The sequence below is a fragment of the Apus apus genome, chromosome 4, assembly GCF_020740795.1.
Source record: "Apus apus isolate bApuApu2 chromosome 4, bApuApu2.pri.cur, whole genome shotgun sequence".
Lineage (NCBI taxonomy): Eukaryota > Metazoa > Chordata > Aves > Apodiformes > Apodidae > Apus > Apus apus.
In genome coordinates, this window is record NC_067285.1 from 9,700,001 (window position 1) to 9,727,783 (window position 27,783).

At 35.6% G+C, this 27,783-nt stretch overlaps 1 protein-coding gene across 5 annotated transcripts in view; it reads right to left on the minus strand.

Moving 5' to 3' along the window:
- The window catches only part of VTI1A (vesicle transport through interaction with t-SNAREs 1A), a 259,102-nt gene that overhangs the window by 198,816 nt on the left and 32,503 nt on the right, over window positions 1–27,783 (minus strand). For 3 of the 5 annotated variants that reach the window (XM_051619868.1, XM_051619867.1, XM_051619870.1), the window contains exons 4-5: window positions 9,117–9,194; window positions 2,916–2,936 (exon numbers count right to left, since the gene is read on the minus strand). In XM_051619868.1, the coding sequence (XP_051475828.1) occupies window positions 2,916–2,936; window positions 9,117–9,194 (99 nt within the window). The remainder of the gene's footprint in view (window positions 1–2,915; window positions 2,937–9,116; window positions 9,195–27,783) is intronic. The other 2 variants (XM_051619869.1, XM_051619871.1) reach the window with 1 other exon arrangement.

Genomic DNA, 27,783 nt, shown 5'->3' on the forward strand with positions numbered 1-27,783 from the left:
TCTGAAAAAGAAGAAGTAGAAGAGAAAGCGGGGGAATACAAAGCAGTTTAGAAGGTAAGAACCCTAAAAGTTAGAGAGAAGATAATTTAAAAATAAAAGAACCAAAAATAGGCTGGGAGTGAGCACAAGTACAAAATTCTAATTTCAGATGTGTAGCGCTGTAGTAGTATACTGGAAATGAAAAGACTTTCCTACTATGTTAAGGTAGAGGGAGGAAAATAATCAGATTTCACATTACAATGTGTAAGAGCTACACAACAGAAAGAATTAGCATTTAACTGTGTATTATTACATACTACGTAAACCACATTTAATCTAAAAGGTAAATTACAAGCCTGCAGCTCAGTTCAGTCTTCGTGTGAGCAATCAGAATACTAAAGCCCTGTGAACTCAGTGCTAACATTAACTCAGAGCTGTCTCTTACTTAATTTCAGAGCCTTCCAGCCAAGCCATTCTATAAGAAAATCTAATTTTTATTACAAAAGGTAGTGTTGTTATGTTGTTTGGGTTTGGAGGCACCCTGTATTCGGTCATTAAACCAATGCCCTATAGTAGCAGCTGATGCTTTCAACTGCTTCCCACCCCTCACCAAACTCGTTCTCCCACAGTACCCCCTGCTCTCTGCGAGGTGAGTAGTGAGGTGATTCAGTGCATCTTGCAGCTTCAGACACAGCTTCTATCTGGAATTATATAAGGAACTTTTTGCAAAGTGGCAGGCAGGCTATCGCTAGAGATTTAGTCATTCCATGTGGGCTGGATTCAAACTGAGATCTCAGGAGCTCAAAAGACAGAGCGACACAGCCTCCATGGAAGCCTGTGTACGGCAAGTGTGTTAGAATTGAGCTCTTTAATGAGAGGAAGAGCAGGTTTTATTAACAAACAGTATGGCAAACCACAATTTCTTTCAAGATCAGTTCATACCTCCTTAGGAGAACTATAATTGGGGATGCCTTGATGTTTCTCTATGTGATGAGTTAAGAATTATGTCTGAGTCACTGTACTAGTCTTCATTTAAACTGTAATGTGCATTTTGCATTGGGCATAAAAACAGCATTGCGATTACATAGCAAGTACCTAAGTGCAGGGAACAGAATGCTGACAATTGTTTTTCAAATTCTCTCTCTCTGCCTGCACAATTTTGATCCAGACAAAATAATAAATACCTGCATTTAGATCTATTTGCTGCTGCGCTCACAACATGCAGAGAGAGGAAAAAGTAGCTTATGAGGCTAGCAAGGAAAAGCAAAAAGGAAAATTACCAGAATGTCAACTTTTTGAAAGGTGGCTAAGAGGATTTATTTGCTCCAAAAGGTATTGCTTAGTTCAGTATAGCTCCTATAATTGCAGCCCTCTGCAATAATTTTCTTATTTGCCTTCATAGCTATTTCAAAAAGAAGAGCATTTCAGTAGGCTTTTTTTTTGTATCTGATTAAATTTTCAGAGTAAATTTACGAATTATAGTTTTATAAACCTAAAGATTCCTAATCTATGTTTGCAAACAGAGAATCCTACTACATTTTTTTAGAAAAGCAAAAAAAGCAAAGCAGAAGTGCACGTGTCATTAAAAGGATGAGAAAATGAACAGTGTTCTTCTGAAAAATCTCAGAAATCAGGCCATACAAACCCCTGCAACAATTTTGTCATCTGTTTAAATACTGAGACTACTGGGGAGGGGAGTTCAGCAATGGTGGGAGGGCTTTCATGTGGCTACATGTTTATTTTGTTTATTTTTTTGTCTTAACTGTTTTACTCTGTAGCTTGAACATGTTAATACCAGCTCCACAAGAAGAGGGAAAAGAAAAGCATTTAGGGAACTAGTAAAAGAATCTTTATATCAGAAATATCTTACTGTTTTTAAGACTTCTCTGTAATTGTCCTTAATCTGGTTACTTTACAATTCTTTGTCATCACCGTTTCTAAAACTTACAAATCCTTTCCTGCAGAGCTCAGTACTCATTATTGATATGCCTGGGCACATGTTTCAAAAAGAAGATACCAGACAAATATGTGATGTTAAAGTATTCATGCTTTGAAATATTTTTATTCAAATGCTTCACTGCTTCAAACTCTCCATACAAAACCCTTCTGAAATCTGACCTATAAGTAATCTTGACTTTATTTTTTGGTGGCTGTCAGGAAATAACACAAAAAGATCAGTGCAGATACCTGCTCTGCTACAGCAGTAAGCAACAGAGGATATTAATTTCAGAAAATATACTCAAACATATGAGGAACTGACCGTTAAAACAGCCTTCTCTCCCTAAATATTTATGAGTCATTTTATAACTGGAAGAAAGGTGTTCTGGAATACTGATCTCTAGTGTTACACCTACAGATCTACAGCACTCACAAATAAATAATAAATATTGATATGTGTGTGTAGGTCTACCTGTACTGTATTTTCAGTGGGTATGCAATATCCAATATCATACATAAACTACTTGAATACCTCACACCAAATGTTAAACATTGTGAAATACTGTGTAATTTTTACAGTGTTTCAGCACAGGTTTTTACCAGAGCAATGCTTTCACTTTCAACACCAGTGCATAAATGTATTTACCCTATCAAAGATTTTGTGATACAAACATGATTATTACTGTACCCGATTTGATCATGGAATTTTAGCAGAGATCAAATAATAGGGGCTTTTTCTCCCCCTTCTTTATCTAATGCCTTTAAAAAAATTCCACTATCAAAGAATGTTAATTTCTAAGGTTTGATCTAGTGATTCCTATGTAAGTATACAATTATTAGGGAAAAAGAGGCACAACAGTGAATATTTTAAAGCAATGTAATCAATATTTTTGCTTTGTGTAGATTTCCCTGCAACAATGAACAAAAAGATCTACTTCAGATTTAGAAACTCAGCTTTAAAGGGAAAGCTAGACAACAAAAAGCAAGAAAGTACTCACCTCTTCACGTAATTTTATCAACTGCAACATGAACGCACAAAAAAGATAAAAAGGAAAGAAATGGCAGGAAAGAAAGATCAGTTGTGTGACAGGATACAGAATTAACATTGACAATTTATCTGTTTACATGTTTAGCATTTAAAAATCACAGACAAACACATTAAAAGAACCTAAACATAGACTACATGCAGAGTTTTTTGAACGAATAAAGATCACTTTCTCACACTGTCACATTAAACAAAGAGAATAGTGTGAAATTCTCTTTTAAACCACATCTAAGACACCATCATGAAATAAAGGGGAATGACTTCATAGAAGTCTATAATATAAAGAAAAAAAACAAGTTTACTATTCCTCTCTTCGAAGATTGTACAGCTGAAATGATTTTGTATATACAAGTTTTCAGAATGTTTTCTGTATATTTTAGTTGTGACAACTGATTTCTTATTTTACTAGCAGATCTAACTTATTAATAGATGACTGCATCTTTATAGCATGTAACCAGTACTTCAATTTTTATACACCTGAGTGCTAATGTATCTATGATTTTATTATTCAGCTTCACATGGTGGGCTTTTTTTGAGTTAAAAAAAAAATAGCAGCTTAGTCAAATGACTTAGAATTATTATTTATTGCACAGCATATTTAAAAAGAGACAAAGGAACAGGGAAGAACATGAAACCTATTTCCCTCAGAAAAGACCCATTTCAGGTTCTTAATCCCAGACACAGTATGTGTAGCTATGCACACATTGTGTGTGTGTATACTTGTATAGGTTATACATTTATATTTATTAATTGATGCTTGTAAATCAACACAATCTAACACTAATAAAAACATTACTCTGGCAGGTTTACCATAAAACTAAATAAAACGCCAGTCTGATTATCAAGCTATGTTGTAATATGCTCTCCCCACAGAGAGAAATTATTTGTACTGGAACAAAATGTATAATTACTCACAACAAACATCTGCATAAGAGCAGCTCTTTATAAAAAATTACAGTTCTCTCACCGATTCCTGTTGAATTCAAAATTACAACAGCTACATCATTATCTCAGTTTATGCTGATACTTCACCTACAGTTTCATAACACTAATTTTCAACACGTGTAAGCTGAGAACGTTTACTAATAATAAAGTCTCGCCAGTATGAAGGAAACAAAAGAACCTCCATTATCCTCTATTGTTTCTGATGGCTCATTTAAAACCGAACGCACACCTCACCCCATTACCAAAACGGACAACCAGGCTCTAACTAGATGTAACTAGGAGGGCCACTACCACACGGACATAAAACGAAATGGCTACTCAGTATGTAGCTAAAGGAACTTTGCTAGAACCTGGTATAAAGAAAACGGCACTGTCCGCCAAACCGGTGCTTAAATTCAAGTGCTTGGCCTATCATAAATTGGTCTCTTTCTCCAGATCTTCCCCCCCTTTTTTGCCCAAAAAGGCAAACATTAAGGCTCTTTAGAAAGAGACGATCTGGGAGTTGATCACATAGCTATCTTTTCTTTCTGAGGCCACCATTCTTCAGTTGACTATGATACTTAAAGGGCCAAAGTTTAAAACTACTCTCCTGCAACAGAGCCCATTTGGGCATGCCACCCTGCTATAATCAATGAGAGCTTTAAAATGCTGCACATTTGTTTTTTCAATAGGTCCCAAACAAAAATGTTCTATCTTGTTTGTGCTGCATGGCTGAATTTAAGCTCTGCATGGGATTTGCAGTAATGGGAGAGGGTGGGTTGTTGGTTTTTTTTTGGTTTTTTTGTTTTTTGTTTTTTTTTAACATTGGCTGAAAGATACTCATTCAAATTAACAAAAGATGTATTTTTCCCCCATTTAACAATGCTCTTGACGAAAATGTGTTACCTTTACTTTCCCATTTTGAAACATTATTTTTATTATACTCCCGGCTCAACTGTAAACAGCATCAAGCCGTGTGCAGCCACCATTTTAGGCTATGATAATCAGCATATTTTTGAAACCAAGAATTTTATTTTATTGTATTTTGCAATACAGAATTCTATACAAGAGGTAATCTGTTCCTTTGTAGGCTATAAAAAAAAAATAAATCTGGTTTACGCTGGTTTGAACCAGTGGAATCTCTTGTGGCTAAGCCTTCTGCTGTGACTAAAATCAAAACCGCGCCGCAGAGAGCGAGGGAACGAGATGGGATGTGTGAGCGTGTGTGTGTGTTTGGTGTGTGTGTGTGTGTGTGTGTGTGTTTGGTGTGTGTGTGTCTGTGAGGCACGTCACGTGACAGAAAACTACCCAATTTTTTTTAAAAAGCTGATAACGCCACCGCCGTCTCTGTCCGCATATAGATAACGAATAAATGCTGAACTCTATTAAACGCCCTTTACACATTATCGTGGGTCGAACACACAATTTTCTGAACTTATGATGACAGTCTATTTATTTTGCTATAAACCCTCGGCATGTAACGAACAGATTTGTGTCTGGTAATGATCTGCTCTGCCAGGGCTATATGAAATGATACCGACCTTCTTTAGATCTTGGGGAATTAAATTGACCAACTTCACCCCCTGGTCTGTAGCTGAAGTTTGACATACTTTATGCACAGCAAGCCCAAATCTAATATTATCAGAACTTTGTAGTCAGAAATTAAGTAGCCACAAAATATTGTTCAGCACAAATCACATATACAGTGTATGTGTATATGGACACGAAATTTAACTTAATGTGAATTTATTTGAACTTATTAATAAACATAGTTGTTAAACAGAAAGGAATACTAATATATTTCAAGGAAGTTGCTAATATTGTACCTTACACTATTTGGTCAAGAAAGACTTCTGATTTAACCCAACATGTAGTTTCTAAAAAACAAATGAATCGCCACATAAAACAGTACTATGATTATTAGAATGAAGCTACAACTTTAAGTAGTGTATCATTTCACTCAAGCCCAAAACTTTCAACATATTTGAAAAACGCTGGGTTTGGGGTTGTCAAGTGGGGCTTTTTTCATGGGAGAATGGATGTCTCTTGATTCTCAACCTCTCTGTGTGCCTCATCTTACTACATTCACCTAATCCAAATTAAGAATAAATTAATGTATACTAAGCAATTACTTCATTAAATCCTAAATGCATTAGAGCACTATGTCACTATCTCACTGAAAAAGATGTACTTACTAAAATAAAATAATAATTAAAAAAAAAAGTTTTGAAGTGCAGTATTGTATGATTCTTTTAACTTCTTCCAAGAAGTTTCTATATATTTTTATCTGGTAAAATTAGTTAAATCTTGGTATAATAATTCTAAGGCCACAGTATATTCTGAGTTGCTGTCACTTACACACAGTGACAGCTAGTTATGGGAAAGATTCAGAAAATAAAAAAAGTATACAAAAGACTAATCACAAGTTGCTAATTCTTCAATCTGTTCTTCATACTTGAATCTTTCTTCTCGGGAGAACAATTGGAAACTTATACCTATGACCTTATTCATTACAACATATAACTTGGTTGTGTTTTTCTGTAACTGTAGCTTTGAAACACAAAAAAAGAAGCTACTTAAAGAAAGCATTCAAGTTTTGTCCCATTTATTTCTACACACCTAATATGGTTGTACTAGGCAGTATACATCAAGTTCCTTTCTGTGTTCTCCTTCCACAAAAATGTTTTGTAAATGTCTATCATGTTGACAAACACTGTACCTGAACCATGCATCTCATATCTTATTTCCCTTGGATAACATCCCAGTTTAACCAGATACTCAACATTTCTATTGGCACACTTTACCAACATTTGTGGATTGGTACGGGAGCAATTTTGAGTGGGTTACATTCCTCAACAATTCCTTTGTTAAAAGAGGAATCTCTCCTCTTTCAAGGTTTGGTGACTGAATTGGGGAAAAAAACCACCCCGCCAGCTTTCAGTCTAATTCAAACTAACACAAACTGATTAATAAGTAAGAGTCCCATAATAGCAGGGTGAGGGTCAGTCCATCTGCCTATACTTATTTCCATCAGACAAAATTAAAGCAAGAATTTGAAACATCTTCAAATATTTTATGTGGCTGTAAATTAAACCTGAGCATCCAAATGAAATAAGTCAACATAATAAGTTCACTGTACATGGTAAGTACCCAAAGTTGACACTTGATTTGGATAGCTGCACATTCTGATAAAGCTTAATATCAAGCTGAAGATCTTGCACTAACTGCTTGTGCCCATAACTACATGCACAGAAGTACAGATATAAATAATGATATATCATGAGAAAAAGATTGTAATACTGAATATTGGAACAACACACTAAATCTTTTTCAAATACTGGTATTCATATATTTAGAAGAAGATAATTGACTCCTTTATGGTGATATTTCAGAGCATTTACCAAGAAGAAAAGAAAGATATTCGGAACTTTCAAAGGCATGAGGGTAGCCATTTCAAGTTGGGTTGGACTACTACATAAACTCCTTCACGACCCAAATTTTTTTTCTGTTTAAGAAGTGGTCATTTAGAAGAAAACAGTCATGTTAACAAATGGCTGAAATTACCATTTGGTGCCTTGAGATGAGACCATGTTTCTTCCACCAAGTTCAGAAAACAGATCACAACTTGCAAAAAGTGCACACATGAACCAGCGATTTAACCATTCCTTCAAATGTGAAAAGAAAATATTTTATCTCATCCCTACACATAACATATTCTGTTATAAGTAAAGCCTCTTATTACAATTGCTCTTTTATGTCTGAATTCACATTTTTTTTTTCTTGAAATGTAAAAATAGCAGCACCTTAAAAGAAATAAAATAAGAATCTTAACACTTTCACAGGACTTAGTTTATGATCATGACATGGAGACTGTGAAACTCTTTTTCCTGAAATTATCCTTTCCATAAACTCATTATTTAGGGATAAAACCCCATCATTATTTTATTAACATTTTCAAATCTCCCCTTCCTATGATATATAAAAAATAAGTTTAGTACCTTTTAATTTGAACCCTTCACATAGATGTTAAAGCTGCTGTACCCTAGAGTCTACAAATATATTGTATCATGTGTATAATTTCATTAATGTATGTATTAAACTCTATCCCAGAGTTTAAAACTTACATAGCACATTTAAAACACTGTATAAGGAGTCTGTGTTTTAAAATTCATTGTACTGGGCTAAGTCTCCAAGTCTTTCTTTTTTCCAGTCCTTAGTAGAACTGAGCTTATATGGAGTGTAGAAAATAGTGAAAATTTCAGAACATGGTTCTGTTCCATTTCTTTATTTAATATTGTATTTACCAAGTAACCATTTTAAAAAGCTTCACTTTCATTATAAAAATAATTTAAATTCTATCTGGTCAGAAAAGAAAATATTATATTTAATAAAACTTTCAACTAACTTCTAACTCAAAATGCACAACTTCGATTACAGTTGCCATGATTTTCAAAAAGAAAAGAAAGAAACATTCCGTTCTCAAACATAGCTCGTCTAACAAGTTTCAGCCCCAAAATAAGTATTATCAGGTGGGTCAAAGTTCATTGATTATAATATTGTCTTTATAATTTTCAGCAGTCTGGCAGGATCCTCGCTGTAGTGTCCAGAACAACAATGCAGGCATGAGATTTTTACAAAGCCTCAGGATTATCAAGCTTTCCTTCATTACAAGAGGTGGATAGCACTCTGCATTCTAGCACAACACGCAGTATGAAAGCATGCTTTTATTAGTATATCTTGCTTTTTTGGTGCAAGGAGAGAAAATGTGTTTAGGGAAGAAATCACACAAGGAACCTGAGTGGGGTACTGCCCAATTCTGAGAGCGCACTTTCATTTGTTTTGCCTGCCAGTGTTGATTTAATTATACCGCATTATTATCAAAGCTGCATTATGTACTTTTTTTATTCCTTTTACATGTGTTTGAGGTGAAGACCTTGGCTTTGTCGGCAAACAGCGCGTTTCAAGTTATTTCTTAAGTACTAAATAATAAAGAAAAGAGAAGAAAAGATTTTTTTTAAGATAGCAGAGAGTGATCACAAGTTAAAGGGTTAAATGTAAGATCTCCAAGAAACATTTTGAAGTTGATTAAGACCCCAGCTTTGCATTAAACAGTATCACTTCCACATGAGTTGTTGCTAATGCTGTTAAGGAGCAGCTTGAGAAGCCCAGTGTGCCAGTGACCTCCTTCACCCTCTAGCCACCCACTAGGGCTTCTTGATTAGCATCCTACCTGGTTCTCTGAGGAATTCCCGTCATCCCCTAGGAGCTCATTCCGCACCTCATCACTGTAGGCAATCCGTGACCTTTTCTGTAAAACAAAAAGAAAAAAGGGTTAGGAAGTAAAGCTCCGAAGCCATTGGTATCAAGGCTGATCATCTTAAACCTCGAGAGCCCCCTAATGGATACCTATTTGATAAAAAAAATATACATCTGCAAGTGAAAGTTATTTAAAAGTTCAACTGCTGCATTTTGACAAATCTGCATGGCAGAACCTTAGCACTTCTAAGACAGTCACATCCTCAACTTTTCAGCAATGAAAGCAGCTTCAGTGAAACTCAAGATACATAACTGTGTTATCCCAGATGTACTGAAGAAAAGCATGTGTAGGAACCAAGTGCATTTGTCTGAAGAACACTTGATAGCTGCATCCAGAACCCAGCATAACACTGCAGTGATGCCATTAAATATGAAAGAAAAACTGAGCTTTTCTCATGTTAAAAAAACCAACCAACCAAACCCAAAAGCTACACAACATACTTTTGTCAAAACTAGTTGAACTTAAACATATAGAAAATTATAAAGTGTTTTCTCTGCTACTAAGGCTATGAAGGCCTATTGGGAAAGGACCAGAAATTAAAGGACAAGAGAAGGGACAGAAATCACCAGTACAAAGAAACTTTGGTTTACAGCAGTTCATGGAAACACCACAAAACTGAGACAGATACTCTTGAGATTGTTATTACAGACAATTGTTACTCACAGCTTATAAGCACCAGATTTGCTCATGAACTGATCATCATATTGATTCTAAACTAGATCAAGTGCTGACCAATGGAAAGAAAATATCTGAAGATTACCAGGGTAGCACAACAAGGCAGTCCATAAAGAGAATATCAGCCTAGCATTCAATTTTTCTGCTGGCCAGATAATAGGCCCTTACTCAGTTAATTTTACACACACTATTAAAAAGAGAGAAAGAATTTACAATGTATTATCTAAAATATTCTTGTTTGAGTGTGATTATGATCAGTTTGACATTTCTTCACAGGAAGAAACCCAAGAGTAGCAAGAACTAAGTTGTCAGGCCTTCCTTTATCAACAGGAGCTCTCCTCACGCTCTGCCGTGGTAGCCATTACTAGTAGGAACTCAGCAAAAACAAACCCATCCTCAATTCTTCCCTCATTGGGCAATCATGCCAAAAAGACTGCTTGGGACTGGGGCAGAAGAAACAAACCACTAGACATTATAAGAAGCACTGAGAAATTAATTACCCTTATGACAAAGAAGTCTGGAAGTGGGCCACCCCTTACACTAGGAACCCAGCAGCAGAGTAAGCCTTCTATTGGTCAACTCAGAGCAACGCATTTCAGCTTTTTATACCATCATCATTACAATGCTTAACAATTCGTGATTCAGTTACTCATGTTGAGATCTAGATTATATACTAAAGCTACAGATGTATGTAGCAAGGACAAAGCATACCACAGACCTACTACAAGAGCTGAATTGTGCCAAATCTTTTGGAGATCTCAGCTGTCACAGTTTCGTGCTAACCAAGCTAAAGTAGTCCACAGCATTAAAGGAAATGAGAACCTTTAAACAGGCTGTGGTATCAGAGCTGCCTGTTTAAATTATTCATTTCATCACTATGGGGGACTAAAACACTCCACAGTGTGCAAGACTATCATATGGAGATAGGTTTTGTTTTTCTCTTTTTTCACCAAAAAGCCAACAAATTGGCATAGATTGCTCCATTATATTATTTTCCTATTTTTATTTGATACACATCAAACAAGGAAGGGAATTACAAACACACATCAATAAATAACTAATATTTTCTGATTAAGATTCAATCTTCCCATTTGAGGTCTAATAGTTCAACTGCACAGACTCTCCCCGTTTCACAAAATGACTCAGCCCCATTGATTCTGTTAGTGGTGAGTGTATTTATCATTATTAGACTGAGATGAGGAGCATGATGCTGCATGAGCTTGTTCTCCAGTGAACAAGTTGCCTGATTATTTGTAGAGACTGAGATGGTACACATAATTTATTTGAAAGATTTTGCTAGCTGATATTCTCATTCATAAGAGCCTGCATGAAAGAAAGGAAAAAAAAATAGTCTTCACAGGAAAGAAATAGATGTTAATAGCAATACAATTTTTAGAGGCCCTTTATAATCCTTTATATCACCATCACTTAACTTAATAAATATATTTGTATCATTGTTCTTTTATTGCAATAATCTGTCATGATCTGAAAATGAGCAATTATATTCAAAGAAATAACCCTTTGACTATAATTAGGTATAACTCTTTGCCATAATCAATAAATAATCTGATACTACTTTTGATCACAGTTTCACTACCAAATGAATCAATAAAATAAAAAGAAAGGCCTTTGAACTAAACTGTTCATTTGTTCTTCCAGGATTTTCCAAAATACCAAGACCTTGGATTACTATTATTTTTATTAAAGTAATACTGGCTAACACTTTTAAATGTGACTATCAAAATTAGTTCTGTTCATCCCAACTCAATAATTAAATAATTTTTAGGTTTTGTGGGTTTTTTTGTTCATAACTATCAGCTGTTTATAAATATGTACTTTAGCCAAATGCAAGAATGATAGTTTGAGCTGGAAATGTCACACACACTGCTACAGTTTGAAGGAACCCAATTCATAATGCATTTTATAAATAGTTAATGACTTCTATACATAAGCTAACCAGGCAAATCAAGAAATTGTCAACATTTTTAGTCTTAGTTGTCAGTTACCACTGTCTACTGGTACTTTATATGTATGTTTCTAGAAAAGACAGAAGGCTTACAGAGTTTGCAATCCAAGGCATTTCTGGTCAGCACAATATAGGTTTAAGAGGTTCTGTGTGCAGTTTTTTGTCTGTAGAGGTCTGTCATATATAGGAGTTTTTCTTCTATCATCTATCTTCTTGAATATACATTGATAAAAACTGTAATCACAGGATTTTTTAACTCAATGTACATGTCCTCATTCAAATGTCATATGCACATGAACACACAACAACACAAACAGGTTAAGCCACTTTCTACACAAACTTCAAGACAGAGAAAGTTGCAGGGGCTATTTTAAATGTACTGGAGTATCCAGACCGTCTGACAAAGAAGAATTTCTGATTCCAGGCAGATCTCTCTTGGTTTATGAACAGGATTTTTGCATACTGATTGGTTGATTTTCTTAAAGCCCTGTTCAAACAGATACACTTGCTCAGTTCTGTCTGGCAATTTGGCTTTAAACAATCTTTCTACTTGACCCAAGCCTTAACATTTCCCAATAGAACTGAATGTGTTCATGGGCAAGCACAGCTAAATTAGAATTGAAATGAATTAACTCAGCTTAAACTACCCCTGTATGATTTTACATGTGAGGAAGGGTACATGTAACCAGACTGTAAGAATTCTGCTATACTACTAATCTGAGCATACCAATGAAGTTTGTCTATTACTAAAGCATATGAGAAGTTAATTTCCATGGCCTACACATGGCAAAGCAATTGCTTAAATTGCCTCACCTGGGAATTTAATACAATGTTATCATCAGACCAGCCACAGTGTAAATAGATTTATAATGCTTTCCATGTGCTAGGCTAGGTTGCATATGAATTAAATAATGATCTGGTATTACAATACAATCAGTTAGTTCCCACACCTGGCAGACAGGATATTTTGCTAAATTACTACCTATACAGATACATCACAACATAAAACAGAAAAGGCAATGGGAAGGAAAACAATCTACATGGTGTATGACCGATTTTTACACAGTGTCCAAATAAGATGTAGATAAAAAGAGGTATCCAAAATAATCTGTTTCCAACATCTGAACAGCAGAATGTATACTTATTCATTTCTATTTAATTTTGGGCTAATTTTCCGCATTCTATACTTTAATTACTCATCCACGTTCTGAAATGTAGCCATTAGTGATGGCCAGAACTCCCTGATGTCCCCTCACTCCAACACACTTTCAGCAATCAGCAAATAATTGATATCAAGTATTGCACATTTTTATACCTGAACTGAAGAATGGCTTGCCCCCCTCCTAAATGCTAAGCAGCCCTCTGAACAAACAAGCAAACCTGGGTGCATTTCAGACAAAAGGCCCAGCAAATCCTTTCGTCCCAACCTCTCAATTTTTCAGGCTCAGTGTTTTAAGAACAGATTAAACAGATTTATTTTTGGTGAAACATGTGTAAACAAACAAAAAGGTTTATTTATCCACAAACATCTGTTTCCATGCAAAATTCATTAGAATTTCCTAGTACATATAAATGGTTTTAAAAAAATCCTCAGACATCTGTTTCAGAGTTTGGCCCTGCTCCTGATGGAAATAAACACTCGAGATTAGCATAACCAGAAATAATTTGTAGGAAGAAATTAGATTGTATTTTGTGTTCCCTGAGAGCAGTCAGTTTTGCCATTACTCTTGCTAAATGCAAGGTGAAAAAAGTGGCCTGATCACAAAATGGACTGTTAAATACTGCAGAATATACACTTTCCTCTCTGTATTTCAGAATAAATGCGTATTTGCTGAGCAGAAATGGAAGAGATACAGTTTAACAAATTTAGAAGAAAAATAAGCGACCCTACATAACAATCTTAAAGCTTATATTTAAACAAACTCAAAAACACTTTTCAGGAAATAAAATCATTGAAATTGCTTACAAAGTTATGTTCAAACTTCAGTTCTCAGAACTTCTAAATTTGTCCGTAAAGGGGATCCAGGAACACTAGACCAGACACTTCAGACTGCAATTCAAAAGGGGTTTTCCTGTTCCTAAGTAGCTTAGTTTTTATCCATTGTGGATAAGAATGAGGAAAATTATTACACAGTGCTAATACAAAAAACCTGATGCAATGCTGGACTCCCAAGCATTTTCTTATGAAAATAAAAATACACAAAGCTGATACATTTCTGCCCAAAAGGAAACCAAAAATATTCTATAAACGCGATGAAACTTCTGATTGCAAGAATCCATTCAAGAGTATGCACTGGCTAGCAAAAATCCATGTCTAAGCCATGCCCTGGTCTTGCTTGCCCTCCCTGTGTGCACACAAAATAGATTGCAGGCAACCCTGAAAGAGAAACATACAACTTAAAACCTGTGTTCTGCCTCTCTGCCAAATGTCATCAGCTCCCTACAACAGCAGAGAGAAATCAAACTTCAAGTGCTAATGTGAAATTAATGCAGAGATACTATCACCTATTTTAAGTAGAAGTCACAGGTCTATAAATCTTCTTTTCAATAATCATCATCAAACACACTTTCAGTTTCATTACAGGGTGAGGGCAAGGAGGAAGGTCAAGCAAAGCCCCATGAGGATACAACATATTGTATTACAGTGGTCATAAAAATGCAGCTTCTGCCCACAAAACTACTTCCATCTCCAACTCCTGACCGGTGGACCATGTATGTCACCAATACGACTGATGCTTAAAGAACCTGCTACACTGCACGTGCTGTAGGTAGGGATGAAAACAGGTGACCTGTGAGAGAATTGTAACTCATTGTTTCTGTGAATTTAAGGAGTAATGGGATGATTGCTATCGTGAAAAAGACATCTGTTTTTAGAAAAAAAGCTCCTATTTACCTGAACTCTACTTTTAAAACTTAATAGCCTAGGAAAGGAAAGATTTTTCAAAATTCAAAGGTCTCGAAATAACTGACCTCTCCTTCCTTCTATTTTTGAAGAGGATGCTCAAAAATTCACTACTATCGCTTCCAATTAAGTGCAACCACATCTAAAGAAAAGTAACATAATGAAATACAAGAGTTATAAATCCAACCATGGAAAACTTCAGATAAACATTGCTAGGGCTTGGATAGCACTCTCCAAATGTAACAATGAATAACACCCCTTATCCTATGCTTATATAATTTTTTAATTTCTTTTTTTAATAGTAGCTACCTTTTTTTTTCCTTGTTTGAATTACCATGCTCTATTAGCAGATCTTAGTCCACATGTGTACACTACTTTATTCTTACATCAGTATTCATTTTCTCCAAGGTGCTTTCAGCTTTGGGATGTTCTGCATGACAGTTTTTGTCCCTTTTTACTATGTGCCATAATCTCCAAAAAAAACATGCCAGGCACCCACTGATGTGTGAAAGGTGACTGAGCATTCCTGCAAATCTAACTGTAACCTCTCTGTAGGTTACAGAGGGGTCTGCCTTTTGCACTGTCAACATGCAGCTATTCTGCTATCTACTATTACCTGCAATGCTGATCTGTTCCTGTAATACGCTTTTCAGTACTCAAATTGTAGTATTTCACACAACTCCATTTGACTTATTCCTTCAAAAGACCATTATTATACTATCATATTTCATTATAAATCCTATCTTTACACATCTGCTTAACTGGCTAAGTGAAACAACTTGCCTATTCACTCAATGGAAATTCCTCTAAAATGTGCCCAAGATCATTGAAGCTCATTCCTGCTCAGATTCACGTTCCAGAAAAGCCAAGTGCTCCCCTGTAACCACACTGTGTTCAAAGACTAGTATGATAGCCTAGCTTGCTAAAAGGGAAGCTGGCTCGTGTTAGCACCCTGTCCCTTGATATGTATAGCAAACATTTGCCTAATTTGTTGACAAAGGTTTTGCATCTTGCAGACTATTTATCACAGTCATTTCAACCAGCAACACTGGAAGAAAAGGCAAGAATAAGGTTGGAGAGGGGAGAACACCCTCTCTCTCCAACTCAGATAACATTTTGAAAATGAAACCTTGGCTGTAAGACCATACTTAATACAGATTCACCTTAATTCACAATTTGACTATTTATTTGGGTATAGGGAATCCAAGTGAGATTAATTCTGTTGTTTATAGCATATAGGTTCACACTTGGACTTGGATGTAAAAGGGACATGTCTAGATTCTGGCATGAACCAAAAATGGATCCATTTTCCTCCAAGGAGAGAAGTTTAGACTGCAACTGCCACTCCTTAAAGAGAGTGCTCCCAAAGACAGTGAAGCAAGGAGAAAAAAAGTCTTAGGGAGGCTTAAGATTTTTTAACTAATTAGCTCACCATGATAAAGCATAACCAAATCTCAGATAAATCAAAACAGCTAATGTTCATCAGCATAGCTTTGTTTCAGCCAGTATTTCCATCCTAAGCCTAGATTCCCATTGCAGTAACAAGACATCTGCTGGTACTTTCCAACAGCTCCTCTCTTTTCCAGAAAGAAGCATCCAAGTGTTACTTCCTTCCTCCACTTGTTATTTGTCTTTATCAGCCTGTACCTGAACTCTCTGGCATGATACTCCAGAGATGGGCAACTTAAATGAAAAATCTGTAACTGGGCTGAAGCAGTTGTTTTTCTTGAGTGCTACCATCACCTTTTTCAGTTCTCACCCCCTGGATTTGTACCAGTAGGTAAAGCCCAGGAAAGCTGGCATTTTTTAGGCTTTTCAGCTTTCCAGTTAAAAGTACAATTTTGCTACAGAGCTCAGTTCTATTAATAAACTATACATTTTGTCCACAGTGAACTCCAAGAGCGAAAAACAAAAGGGAAACACAAAGACAGACCTCATTTTGGACACTTAGAAGGAGGGTAAGGCAGCTGATTGAAAAGTTTCCAAGGCAGCTGAATTGTCCCACCTACATTGGTGCCACTGACAGGATCTATTTTAAATCAAAGAAACTTAAGCAGGCCTTTCCAAAAATACTTTTTACTGCATTAAAAAAAAGCAATGTTTAGGCACTGTCCTTTTTTCACTGAACATAAACGCTCTCAGAAGCATCTTTTCACCCATATACCAATATGTATTTTTTATTTTCTGAAAATAATTCACAGAATAAGAAAATTTCAGTTGAGCCCTAAAAGTATTAATAACAACAATTATTATCTCAATTATTCAATGAGAGTTGCTGAGGATAATTTCTGACTTCACCAGTAAATAAAAAATAAAATAATGCTTGATGCAAAGAATAATTAAATAAATAGCATAATTAAGGCGGTTTGCACCTACATGGTGCTCATTCTGTGTATTACATTGCAAGTCTCTTGGACCACAGGCTCATTAGCTCAAGCTATTGGGTAATAAATAGGAAAATGAAAAATATAATTTTTGTATCTTACTGTCCATGCTTCCTGAATTTATTATTTTTGCTATGACAAGTTTTAGCTCGGATTCCTTTCCTTCCTGTTAGATCATGTGTACTTACCCTCAGATACATTGCCTTCTCTGAAAAAGAGAAAAATTGTCCAAAGCTAGTAATTTTAGTAGTTAAGTGGTCACAATTGGGCTTTGAAGTTTGCAGCAGATTGAAGGAGGAGTAAATCTGTACCTTTACTGCTCCCCCACCAGGCACTACTGGGACAGAACCAGGTGTTTCATGCTGTGTTAAATCAATAGCTAATATGATAAAATAGTTGCCCGATGTTCAGACACAGCATTTTCTAGTTTTATCACAAGCTGATCATTAGCAGTTTTTTGCTTTACACTACCTGAGATAAAAGTCAGTAACTAATCCACTACCTATAATTTAACTAAAGCCCTCCTCCTTTTTATGCTGCCTCTGCATCTAAGTTGCTGTCTCCCCCATTCAGTGAAAGTACGTATAAACAAATATTTATCAAAATACAAAAATAGATGAAAAATATTATTATTATTATTACTATTATAAAGTACATATCTGTAACAAAAATAGCCAGGACAACCCCTTGCCTACTTTATTTTTTTAGAACTTTTTCAGAACACAATGTATGTGAAAGGCACTATATTTATACAAAATATTGGTATTTACAGAATATTTGGCATTTAAAGTGTCTTTCTGATAGACAGGCTTCAGCTAACTTGTTATTTTCCCCCTTACCTTTAGCATGGTAAGAAATTTTGCCTCTAAGTGGACCGACATTCAACAAAAAGAATAATGAGCAACACTGATACTGGCAGTGGCTCATTTCCCAGTAAATATTGATGTCCAAACTCAAAAACATTCACTGAATGTTTCTGTTCTGTCCCTGTTCCCATGTCACCCACAATGCTTACACATTTCTATTGATCTTGTTTATGACTGCCTAGATTTTCACTGTCAAGACAATGTAGTGTGAACCTTAAAGAAAACCTCACTTTATATAAGACTGCATAAAGAGTGCCATAGCAGTCAAAGCTTCAATTAGTCCAGAACTTGTACTGCCTCCTATAGTGGCCATTAATGGATAACAAGGGGAAATCTTCAGGAACAGAGAAGGGATGGAATGATTCTCATTTCCATAGACACTGCCAGTTTCTGATGATCAGCAGTTCAGGGAGTTTAAGGCTCATCTAAGATCTTCATACTTAATAAACCTTGATGGTTACTGCTTACGTAATACTTATTTCATTTAAATAGCAACTGAACAAGCATTCATGCACAAGAAGAAACATGTTCACATCTCAATATTAGGGCAAAGACTGAATTCTAAAGTTATTCCACTTTTCATTTGAACAAAACTGAAGTGAAGCCACAAAGAAAGAAGTTAACAATTAAAACATCTAAGGCAATTAATTTATATCACGGAATGTTGTAACATCTCTTTCATGGGGCACATATGGCAATATGAATTGACTTCAGAGGTTCTCGTCTTTACAGGGTAAACTCCACAGTAAGAGAAAGATTATCTAATTAATCAGTTTCCAATTTCTGCTCATACCGGTCATTTGCTCTCCCAATCTCTTAATAAACTATGGCAAATATTCAAATTACTCAGAGTAGAAAAATAGAACTATACTCTATAGTCATATTATATCTCTGCTCAACTCCTTTGAAGTGCAAAAAAGGCCCAGTACAATTTGACCAAACATCTGTCCCTCCACCCCACCAGCTGTTCTTGCATGGCGCAGTTTAGAAACTTCTGGTATAACAAAGCTGTTGGTAACAAATAAAGTTGATCTAATACCAAGAAAAACAAAGTTTGATAGCATATTGCAAACATAATATTTCCAACTCCAATCCACAAACCTGACATGCAAACCCAAACCAGAAAGAATATAAGGAATGAAAGGGGAAAAAAAAAAATCCAAGTGCGTAACACAGATCTGCATTTTTTATTTCTAAGCATTCAGGAACAGACTCAAATTTCTGTAATAATCTCAGGTTAAAATTTCAACCTAAAATTGAACTCACACAAAGATACAGAGAGTAACAGCAACTATGCTAAACTTTTACGTGATGTATTTGCCCCTCTTTCCCTGTCATTCATCAGTCTTCCACCATACACCATTCTCAGTAGCACCTTCTTCCCCCAGTTTATCACATGCTTTCTCCAATACAACCAGGCTGTCAACAGTTTCAAAGATTTCTGCAGCAGTGGCAACAAGGAAAAAGTTTGTCGTTATTGGGTGACACCTAATACTTTTTTTTTCCCTTAAAGCTAGATGTATATACCCAATAATACATGACCTAATGCATTACAAGAGTTGTTGCCTCTGTTCATAAATAGGCATTTTATTGCAGCTGGATAATAAAAATATATCCATCTACTCTAGTTTTAAAAATGTATTGAATAATGATTTTAATGTTGGAAGTATTTTGTTATAACCTTTCTGCAAAACAGATGGGAGAAAGTTCAATAAAAGGTAAGAAAGAACTCAACAGGTAAGATGCACTTCAGTCTGAAAGATCAAGGAAAAAAGCAAACCATGGTACTAGCTGATCTTGAACACATGATGAACCTTTATTTACCTAGATTTTACAAGGCATAAAAAAATGCATGATCACAGAATTTGAATTAAAAGATCAGTAAATCTACAGATATGAGAGAAATAAGCAAGAATTAGGGTCTTTCAGGAGATATTTATAAGTAAATGGATAAGGAATTAACTACATTTGTCTATTTAAAAAAATCCTTATATAAAATATATAAAATTACAGTGATTTCATACTCAAAGATATCCTGAGAATTTCAAATTATCAAAGTATATACAAGTTGTCCATAAAGATGGCCTTGGAGTAAAGCATTTTATCAAGCAAGAAGCCTTCAAGACTAAATTAATGGCTTGGATAGCTGTTAACCTGGGAAAAACTTGTATTGCAGTAAACCAGAAGAGTGATACTTGAGTGTTAAGTCCAAAATGTAAGAGATTCCACAGTTAAGAAGCAAAAATGGGACACACAGTTGCATACAGGTGACTTGGGGAATATTTTTATTTGGGAATGAAAAGCAATTACTGTACCTTAAAAACTATTTTATCAACAAGTGTTTGCTAGGCCACTACAATTCCTAGTTTGGATTTCACATTACTGAACTAAACACCTCATCAAAAAGAGGGTAATTCATTATCTTCTTTATCCTGGAAGAACCTTTGCACAGGTCATCAGAAACCTATATGTGTTTTCCTAAACAGTATTTCCATACATGGCCACTAAGCCTCATATATTTGTCTGTATCACACTGGAAAAACAGTCAAGACCTAGGGATTACATTGCCTCTGTATTACAGAACAACTTTCAGATCTACAATCATCTGAACTAGGTTCTAAACAGACAAAACCCCACAAGAGGAGAAATTGCCAGAGAGCCACACACCAGATCCACATAACAATTTATTCAGGTATTATTTGCTAAAGAGGGAGAAGCATTCTAAGCAACTTTTAATTGTTCTGATTCCATATAGGAACACCCCTCATGTCATCTTTCCCATTGTTCTCAGAGGTTAGGCAGTCCCCATTGTTACTAAGAAGAAACTACTGGTCCACAATCTCAAAGAAAATGATGTGCATACATATTTCTCCTTCGTCTATTTTATTTACCTGAGGAATATGGATTACCTCTGTTATCTGCACAAACAAGCTCTACTAAAATCTTGGCATTCAGTCAAGTTTTATCTTGGGGACCCCAAATTGTACTGTTGGGCAACACAGAGCACCTATCTCAAATGAACTGTCATACAAATACATTTCTGTCAGATGTTCAATTTGTATTGGGAAGCATGCCAACAAAAACAAAAGTCAGCAATTTAAAACAACAAACCAGCCCCTGTGCTGACAGGAACAAATTACTATATTCCCAATGAATAAGAATTACTGTAGATCACAGATCCTCAGTATGATCATAATATAAAGGAATAAAAAGTATTCCTCAAATTAATTTCTAGTAACTCCATGCTCTGAAACAAAGAGATGAGGCTGAGTACTAAAAAAATACAACACAAGATAATACAAATAAATTTATAAATTTATAAAAGCACCTGGAAAAGTACACTGGAAGAGGAATTAGTTATTTAACAACTGGTAGTGCAAAGACAGGAGATGAGCAAAGACTCATTAGAGTTCAAAACTAAACTTTTGCAATTGGTCAAATGGAGCAGCAGTATGTTGGACTCTTAACAACTCCAAGATCTGGTTTCTAGGCAATGACCTTAGAGGCTGAGTGCACTGTGAGGCGATGCATGCATCTTTTGGGGCAAAGATACAAGTAGCTGCAAAAACACAAAACATTTTGTTAGCCCACCCTAGGAGCAAAACTGCTTTCTGTTCTTCCACAAACCACACAGAAGGTCTAGCAAAGTCTTTTCAAAGAAATCTTCTGATCACTCTGTAATTATTCCTTTTTGTGTGACCCCATTCCATAACACACCATTCATGAAAAGACCTTGAAAATGCTCTCCCTCTGAAACTTGGTAGTACACTACACAGACTTCAGCATTTGAACTAGGAGTTATTTTTCTTCTATGAATTAGAGCACTTAGAAAAGTAACTTTCACCTACAAGCTAATTAGAATGAAATTTGTCTAAATTTTTTTTAGGTTTCTTTTTTATTTTGGTTTTGTAATAGGGATTTTTTTTTAAAACTCAGCTTGCTCCCTTATATTCAATCTCCCTTCCCGACAAATAGAAGCCACAGTCTTGTCTTCGTGACTCTTTGATTTCTCACCTTAGAAATTATCATGGTGCCAAAATAGCAACATGAACTAATAATTAAAATTGATCACTAATAGTAATAATAAAAAAAAAAAACAACAAACCACTACCCTGATGAAAAAACCCAAAACTTTATATAATTACACTTATGGAGTGTACAAAATCAAGTAAAAAGTAAAGAAACATTTCTCTATTTCAGAGTCATCTCCTGAGAAAATTTACAGATAAAGCCTTCCTAATATACTCTTATTACTAAGTAATGCTAGAAAAGAAAAACTGCAAGCAGCCATATATTTTTAAGTTAATTTGTGTTGGGCGATTCAATCATCTACATTACATACTTAGTGATTTAAAAGATTTTTCAGAGAAACTTTAAACAGAAAATTATTCTATCATTGATATATCCAAAATTGTAAATACAATGCACAATGAAAGCTAAATGGTTGAAAAAAATGTTTGCAAAAATAATCTTGAACTCTATGTGTGATACTTCCATTGCTACCTTAGCAGCAAAGGAAGCAATGAAATGTCTGATTGCTGTATTGCAATGTTGGCAGCGTTATTTTCTTAAGAAAAAAGAAATTACACAGCCCCTAAACTATTTCCACATGGTTGAGGAGTTAAAAGCTTCAGGAGTGGTAAGAATAGATAATCTGACCTCTGAATGTTTGCCAACGGGAATCATTTTTCCAAACAAGTTATTTTATCTTAACATATAATTCTCCTTTGTGTACGGCTGCTTGAGCTTCTTACCCCATATTTAATTAAAAATACCACAAAAGCATGTGAGGAACTGCAAATCTGCATCAGTTTCATTCAGTTACTGAATGCAGTTGAGAATTTCTTCAAAAAAGTTATTTGCTGCCCCTTCCCCTAAGTACTCCTCAATATTTGCAATTTGCTCATCTTCATTCAGCATCTTTCAGTGGTTACCTCTCAGAGATTTCTCAGCCCTTAAAAAGAATGACATGTCTCATCACCTCGTTGACTTTCAAAGGATAGTGCTCTGATAAAGCTGGTTCTTCTGCGGAAGCATGTGATAGTGTCTTGTATTAGCTCAAAATACAGAAATCCTGATCAATTCAGTGTGCTCCTTCAAAGATAAGAGTTCTCTTCTCAAAATGCACTGTAGTTATTGGACTGAGATCCCAAGAGTTTTTTTCCCCACTTCCACTGTATTTGCACTGGAGACCAACACCTACATTTTCCTATGCCTCTTCATCAGTTTTTTTGTTTATTTTCAATGATCTGATTTAAAGGGTAGATCTAGATTGGATATTAGGACAAAATTATTTACTGTGAGGGTGGTAAGACACTGGAACAGGTTGCCCAGTTAAGTTGTGGATGCCCCATCCCTGGCAGACTTCAAGGCCAGGCTGGATGGGGCTTGAAGCAACTCACTCTAGTGGAAGATGTTCCTGCCCATGGCAGGGGATGGGAACTAATGATCTTCAACTCAATCTCTCAACTTGAATTTTGGAAAATTAGCATGGGAGGAAATCCTTCAGCGAACATGTGTATGAGAGAGAAGAAGAGATTGATCAATTAATATTTTTTCAACAGAAAATACAAGAAAGCAACTTCCCTGCCATGAAAGAATTTAAAATATAACAAATCCTTTCAAATCTTAATGGCTAAGGTTCTTTCTAATGAGACTTGAATTGGGGAAAATACCAAACTTTTCTCATTGCACAGTGACAACATTCCAATCATATTTTCCCACTGAATGAGCAGGAACTATATGAACACCAGCTATGTGGCTCCATCAATACACTCTTTGACACAGCAATTAATAGAGGAACATGGCTGAAAGCCTAAAGATGAAGTACTGCAGTTTTAAAGTTTTAAAATCACATAACATAGGAAAATAAAATACTGGCTTATTTTAAAACAAGTCAAACAATTGGGTTGTTGCATAAACCTGATACTACCAAAGTGGGTATATTTGTCACTACCAAGCTAACTTAAAAGTCAGATACTTAAGTTCTTTGTGCAGAGAGGACACCTTCCTGACTTTACAGCATCTGCTGCAGTATCTCCACCAGTCTGGGTGAACTGAATTATCACACTCAATAGTCTAAATACTACTTCAGACAAAAAAAGAAATTATACTTCTAACAGAGAACTTTTAAAATAACTTAGATACAAGAACAGTAATGATTAGTATCCCTACGGGTATTATAAATTCTCAATTTGTACAAAACACGTAATGACGAACACTACACTATATATAAAGCATAAGAAATGTGTATCTCTTTCTTTAATTGGGGTTTTCTGTTATAACTTCTGCAAAATGGTTAAAAATGTAATCTAAAGGAAGTCTTTCAACTCATTTGCAGCTAGTTTGATTGAATTGGTTGTTGTATATACACCAATTGCTACCTTTTTAAAACAAAGATCTTATGGTAAGTCTGATCCCTAGCTGGATGAGTTAAGTACAACAAATATTGCATAAAATAACACCCTGATATTTTCATCATCTTTAAGGAGGCATCAAAATAAAAAAAACGTACAAACTTAAAACTATTTTCATTTAAAGGCTTCTCTCTAGAATGTCCTATAAATTGAATAAAACAGAGACATAGAAACAAGATGCAATTTGTTCATATATATACACATACTGTAGGTTTTGGCTCCGTAAAACTTGCCCAGTTGTGACCATATACATGTTTAGTAAGCTTCCTACTGAATAGCTTCCCATGTCAGAGCAGTTGAGAAGCCTGGACCTCCTATGCTGTGGCACTAAGGAGGGAAATAGAGGGGCTTCCCTTCCAAGTCAAAACATTCTATGATTCTATATTCCCAAATATATATTTGCAGTGTTTTCCCCATTTAAGTTATGCTATTTCCAGAATTACTGGAATTACTGTCCAGATACAAAGACTTATTTTCTGAATAGGCTGAAGCTAAATAAATACCAGCCCAAACAAATCAACGCATGCCTGCTCTTATCTCAAGTTTTTAGTTTGGAATAATGACCAATACTTATCCAAGCAAAGAAGTCACCATTTCCAGAGCCAGAAAGTCCAGACACTTGCACTGTTTACACCTAACCTGGGTACAATCCTGTAGAAGTGACTGCATCCTCTTCTATGTCACATATGGTGAGGAAAAAGTACATTTTACAGAGGTGACTGGTCACACTAATTCAGATCAAAGGTCTATTAAGTCTAACATGCAGTATCCATTAAGAACCAATATTAGGTTGCCAGAGAAGCAGAAGTGCATCACCTCTGTCTGGTATACAATCTTCACTCACCTTGTGGTGGTCTACAGATCAGGCCAAAATCTGATGCTCTCTCTGTCCTGTTTTAAGAAGCTCAAAGGTTCTTCTTTCTTGAATTTGTTTTTTGAAGCTAATTAATCTCCCGGCTTCCACAATATTCTGTAGCAAAAACTCCCATGGTTTAATAATGCCTTGTGTGGAAAAATTCTCACTGGCTTTTTTATCTCTTAGTCAGCAAACTATTTTCATGCTACCTGATACATATTAACAGTGATGGTGAGTAACTGCTTGACACTGACCTTTTCTATATGCTACTTGATTTATATAATAAACTCTCTATATACACCTTTACTCTTTTCCCAGATGAAGAATTCTGTCTGTTACCCAGATCCTCGCGCTGAGCAGCTCCAGAGTTTTCATTATCAATAGCAGGACTATTTTCTAGTTCTATTGCACTTTTGGGGAACAGGGAATCATAATCACACAAAGCACTAAAAAGTCATCAATATATGTAGGCAGAGGGATGGTTTGTCTAAAACTCTGCTTTTTTCCTAGTTATTCCTAAATTCTGGTTTTATTTTCTGCCCAATATTGAGTTTGGGTTGCTCTTGTATTTTTACCAAACAGTAACACTTCCCCATCTTTGGGAATACAAAGTCAGAATTGTTTTTCTGCCAGGTGCCTCACTTTATAATTATCAGCAATGAGGTTCATCTGTGAGTCTAATGCTCAACCACTCACTACCCCAAGATACTTTGAAATACTTCATTTAGCTTTCCCTTATACTATCTTGCATATTTTAGTATCAGCTGTAACTTTGCTAAGTCTTTTCTCTTTCTATTAAAACCAAAACTACAGATAAGTTGAACAAGATAAAAAGGAAGCTATGGGACACTAGTAATGAGTTTCCTCCACTGTGAAAACTGACCACTTCTTCTTACCCTTTAATAACTTTTTTTCCCACCTAATCTATGCAAGTGTCTTCTCTCTTACGCAACAGTAACTTTTTTAAAAAACCTTTGCTGAATGGAAATCTATGAAATCTTCTCCATAGTCATTAAACTTGTTAATTTTGCTTAATTAAAGAGAGGTTCAAAGCTGCATACATAAAGAAAAATGAAATTGAGTGAATTAATTAAATCGAGGGTATAAAGTGCAGCTGCATCTTCTAGACATTGAGTAGTATTCTTTTCCCCAAATAGATCCCGAGAAATTCCTTCTCAGCCTTCAAACAGATTTGAGCCACATAGGCTCAACATCTACTCTACAAATGCATACAATTTTCAATTTATTTATCTTAAAGAGAACCTTTGCTGACACCTAGCAGATAAATGATTAATTGCACTTATTTATGGAAGATCTCCATCTGATATGTGAGAGGCCAAAATTAAAAGTTTATCCAAAGAATAAATGACATCCATATGCATAAAAGCCCACAAACTTGCAGAGTGAACAGAAGTGTAAGATACAAACCTAATGAAGTATTTTCTAATGTCTTCTGATACAGATATTCTAATTTGTATAATTCCAAACACCTGCTCAAATCTAAGTAGATAACAGTCTTAAGAAACAAAAAATAAAAATCCACACAATGCAGAAAGCACTAAACTGCAGAGCCCTGATTACTTACTAGACAGGAAGCTTGACTACTTACACTACTAGAGACGCACCTCCCTCTATCCACAAAACAATACTGTCCAATTGCACAGGATGAAAAAAATTAAACAAAGTGATGGAATCTTAATATCAACCAAAATTAAATAGTCTTATTTGCTGCACTGTCCGTTTCCAGGCACTCTGCACCCCTGCTCCTTACTAAGCTTGACAGGGAGTGTGGGAACAGGTCCAAAGCATGAAGCTGCTCATGGCAGAAGCACTCCCTCTCCCACCTCCAGATGCAGCCCTGATACTTTTTGCCACTACAGGTCTTTGGTGCACATCTTACACTTTCACTCCCCTGGAGCAATGACCATTGCTCCAGAGACTCTGCTGAAAACAAGCAAAACACTCAAGGAAAAAAAAGAGAAAAATACTACTTACATATTACTATTTATCCTATTTATTATTTGTTGTTCTCATCATTATCTCAGTTTAGGGAAAAAAACACAGCTGACTCACCTGCTAAAGAACTTCTCCTCTGCTTTAACTCCTGAGCCACAACTTTGAAAACTAATTCTGGTTGTGGTGATACAGCCCTAGGTTGGAGATGCCAGTTCTGACTCAAGAATCTCTGTCATGACTGAGAAAGGATAGAAGAGTGTAATAATAGCATCTGTACAAATCTGCCTAACCCACACACTCTTCTCCAGTGACCCCTTAATTACAGAGAAACAACATGAAGCTCTGTGGGTTTTTGGTCCACCCTAATGCAGCCATTCTTATGGCAGCCAGGGATATACCACTATCTTCCACCTACTGTGGCAAACTCTATGTTTGATAGAGGTTTCAAATGTAATGTAATACTGTGTTAACTTTTCTAAAATATCCTATCTCTCTCAACTTTACTAATACACTTCTATAGGAAAATTATACAAGAACTGCACTTCACCTGATTTGATCA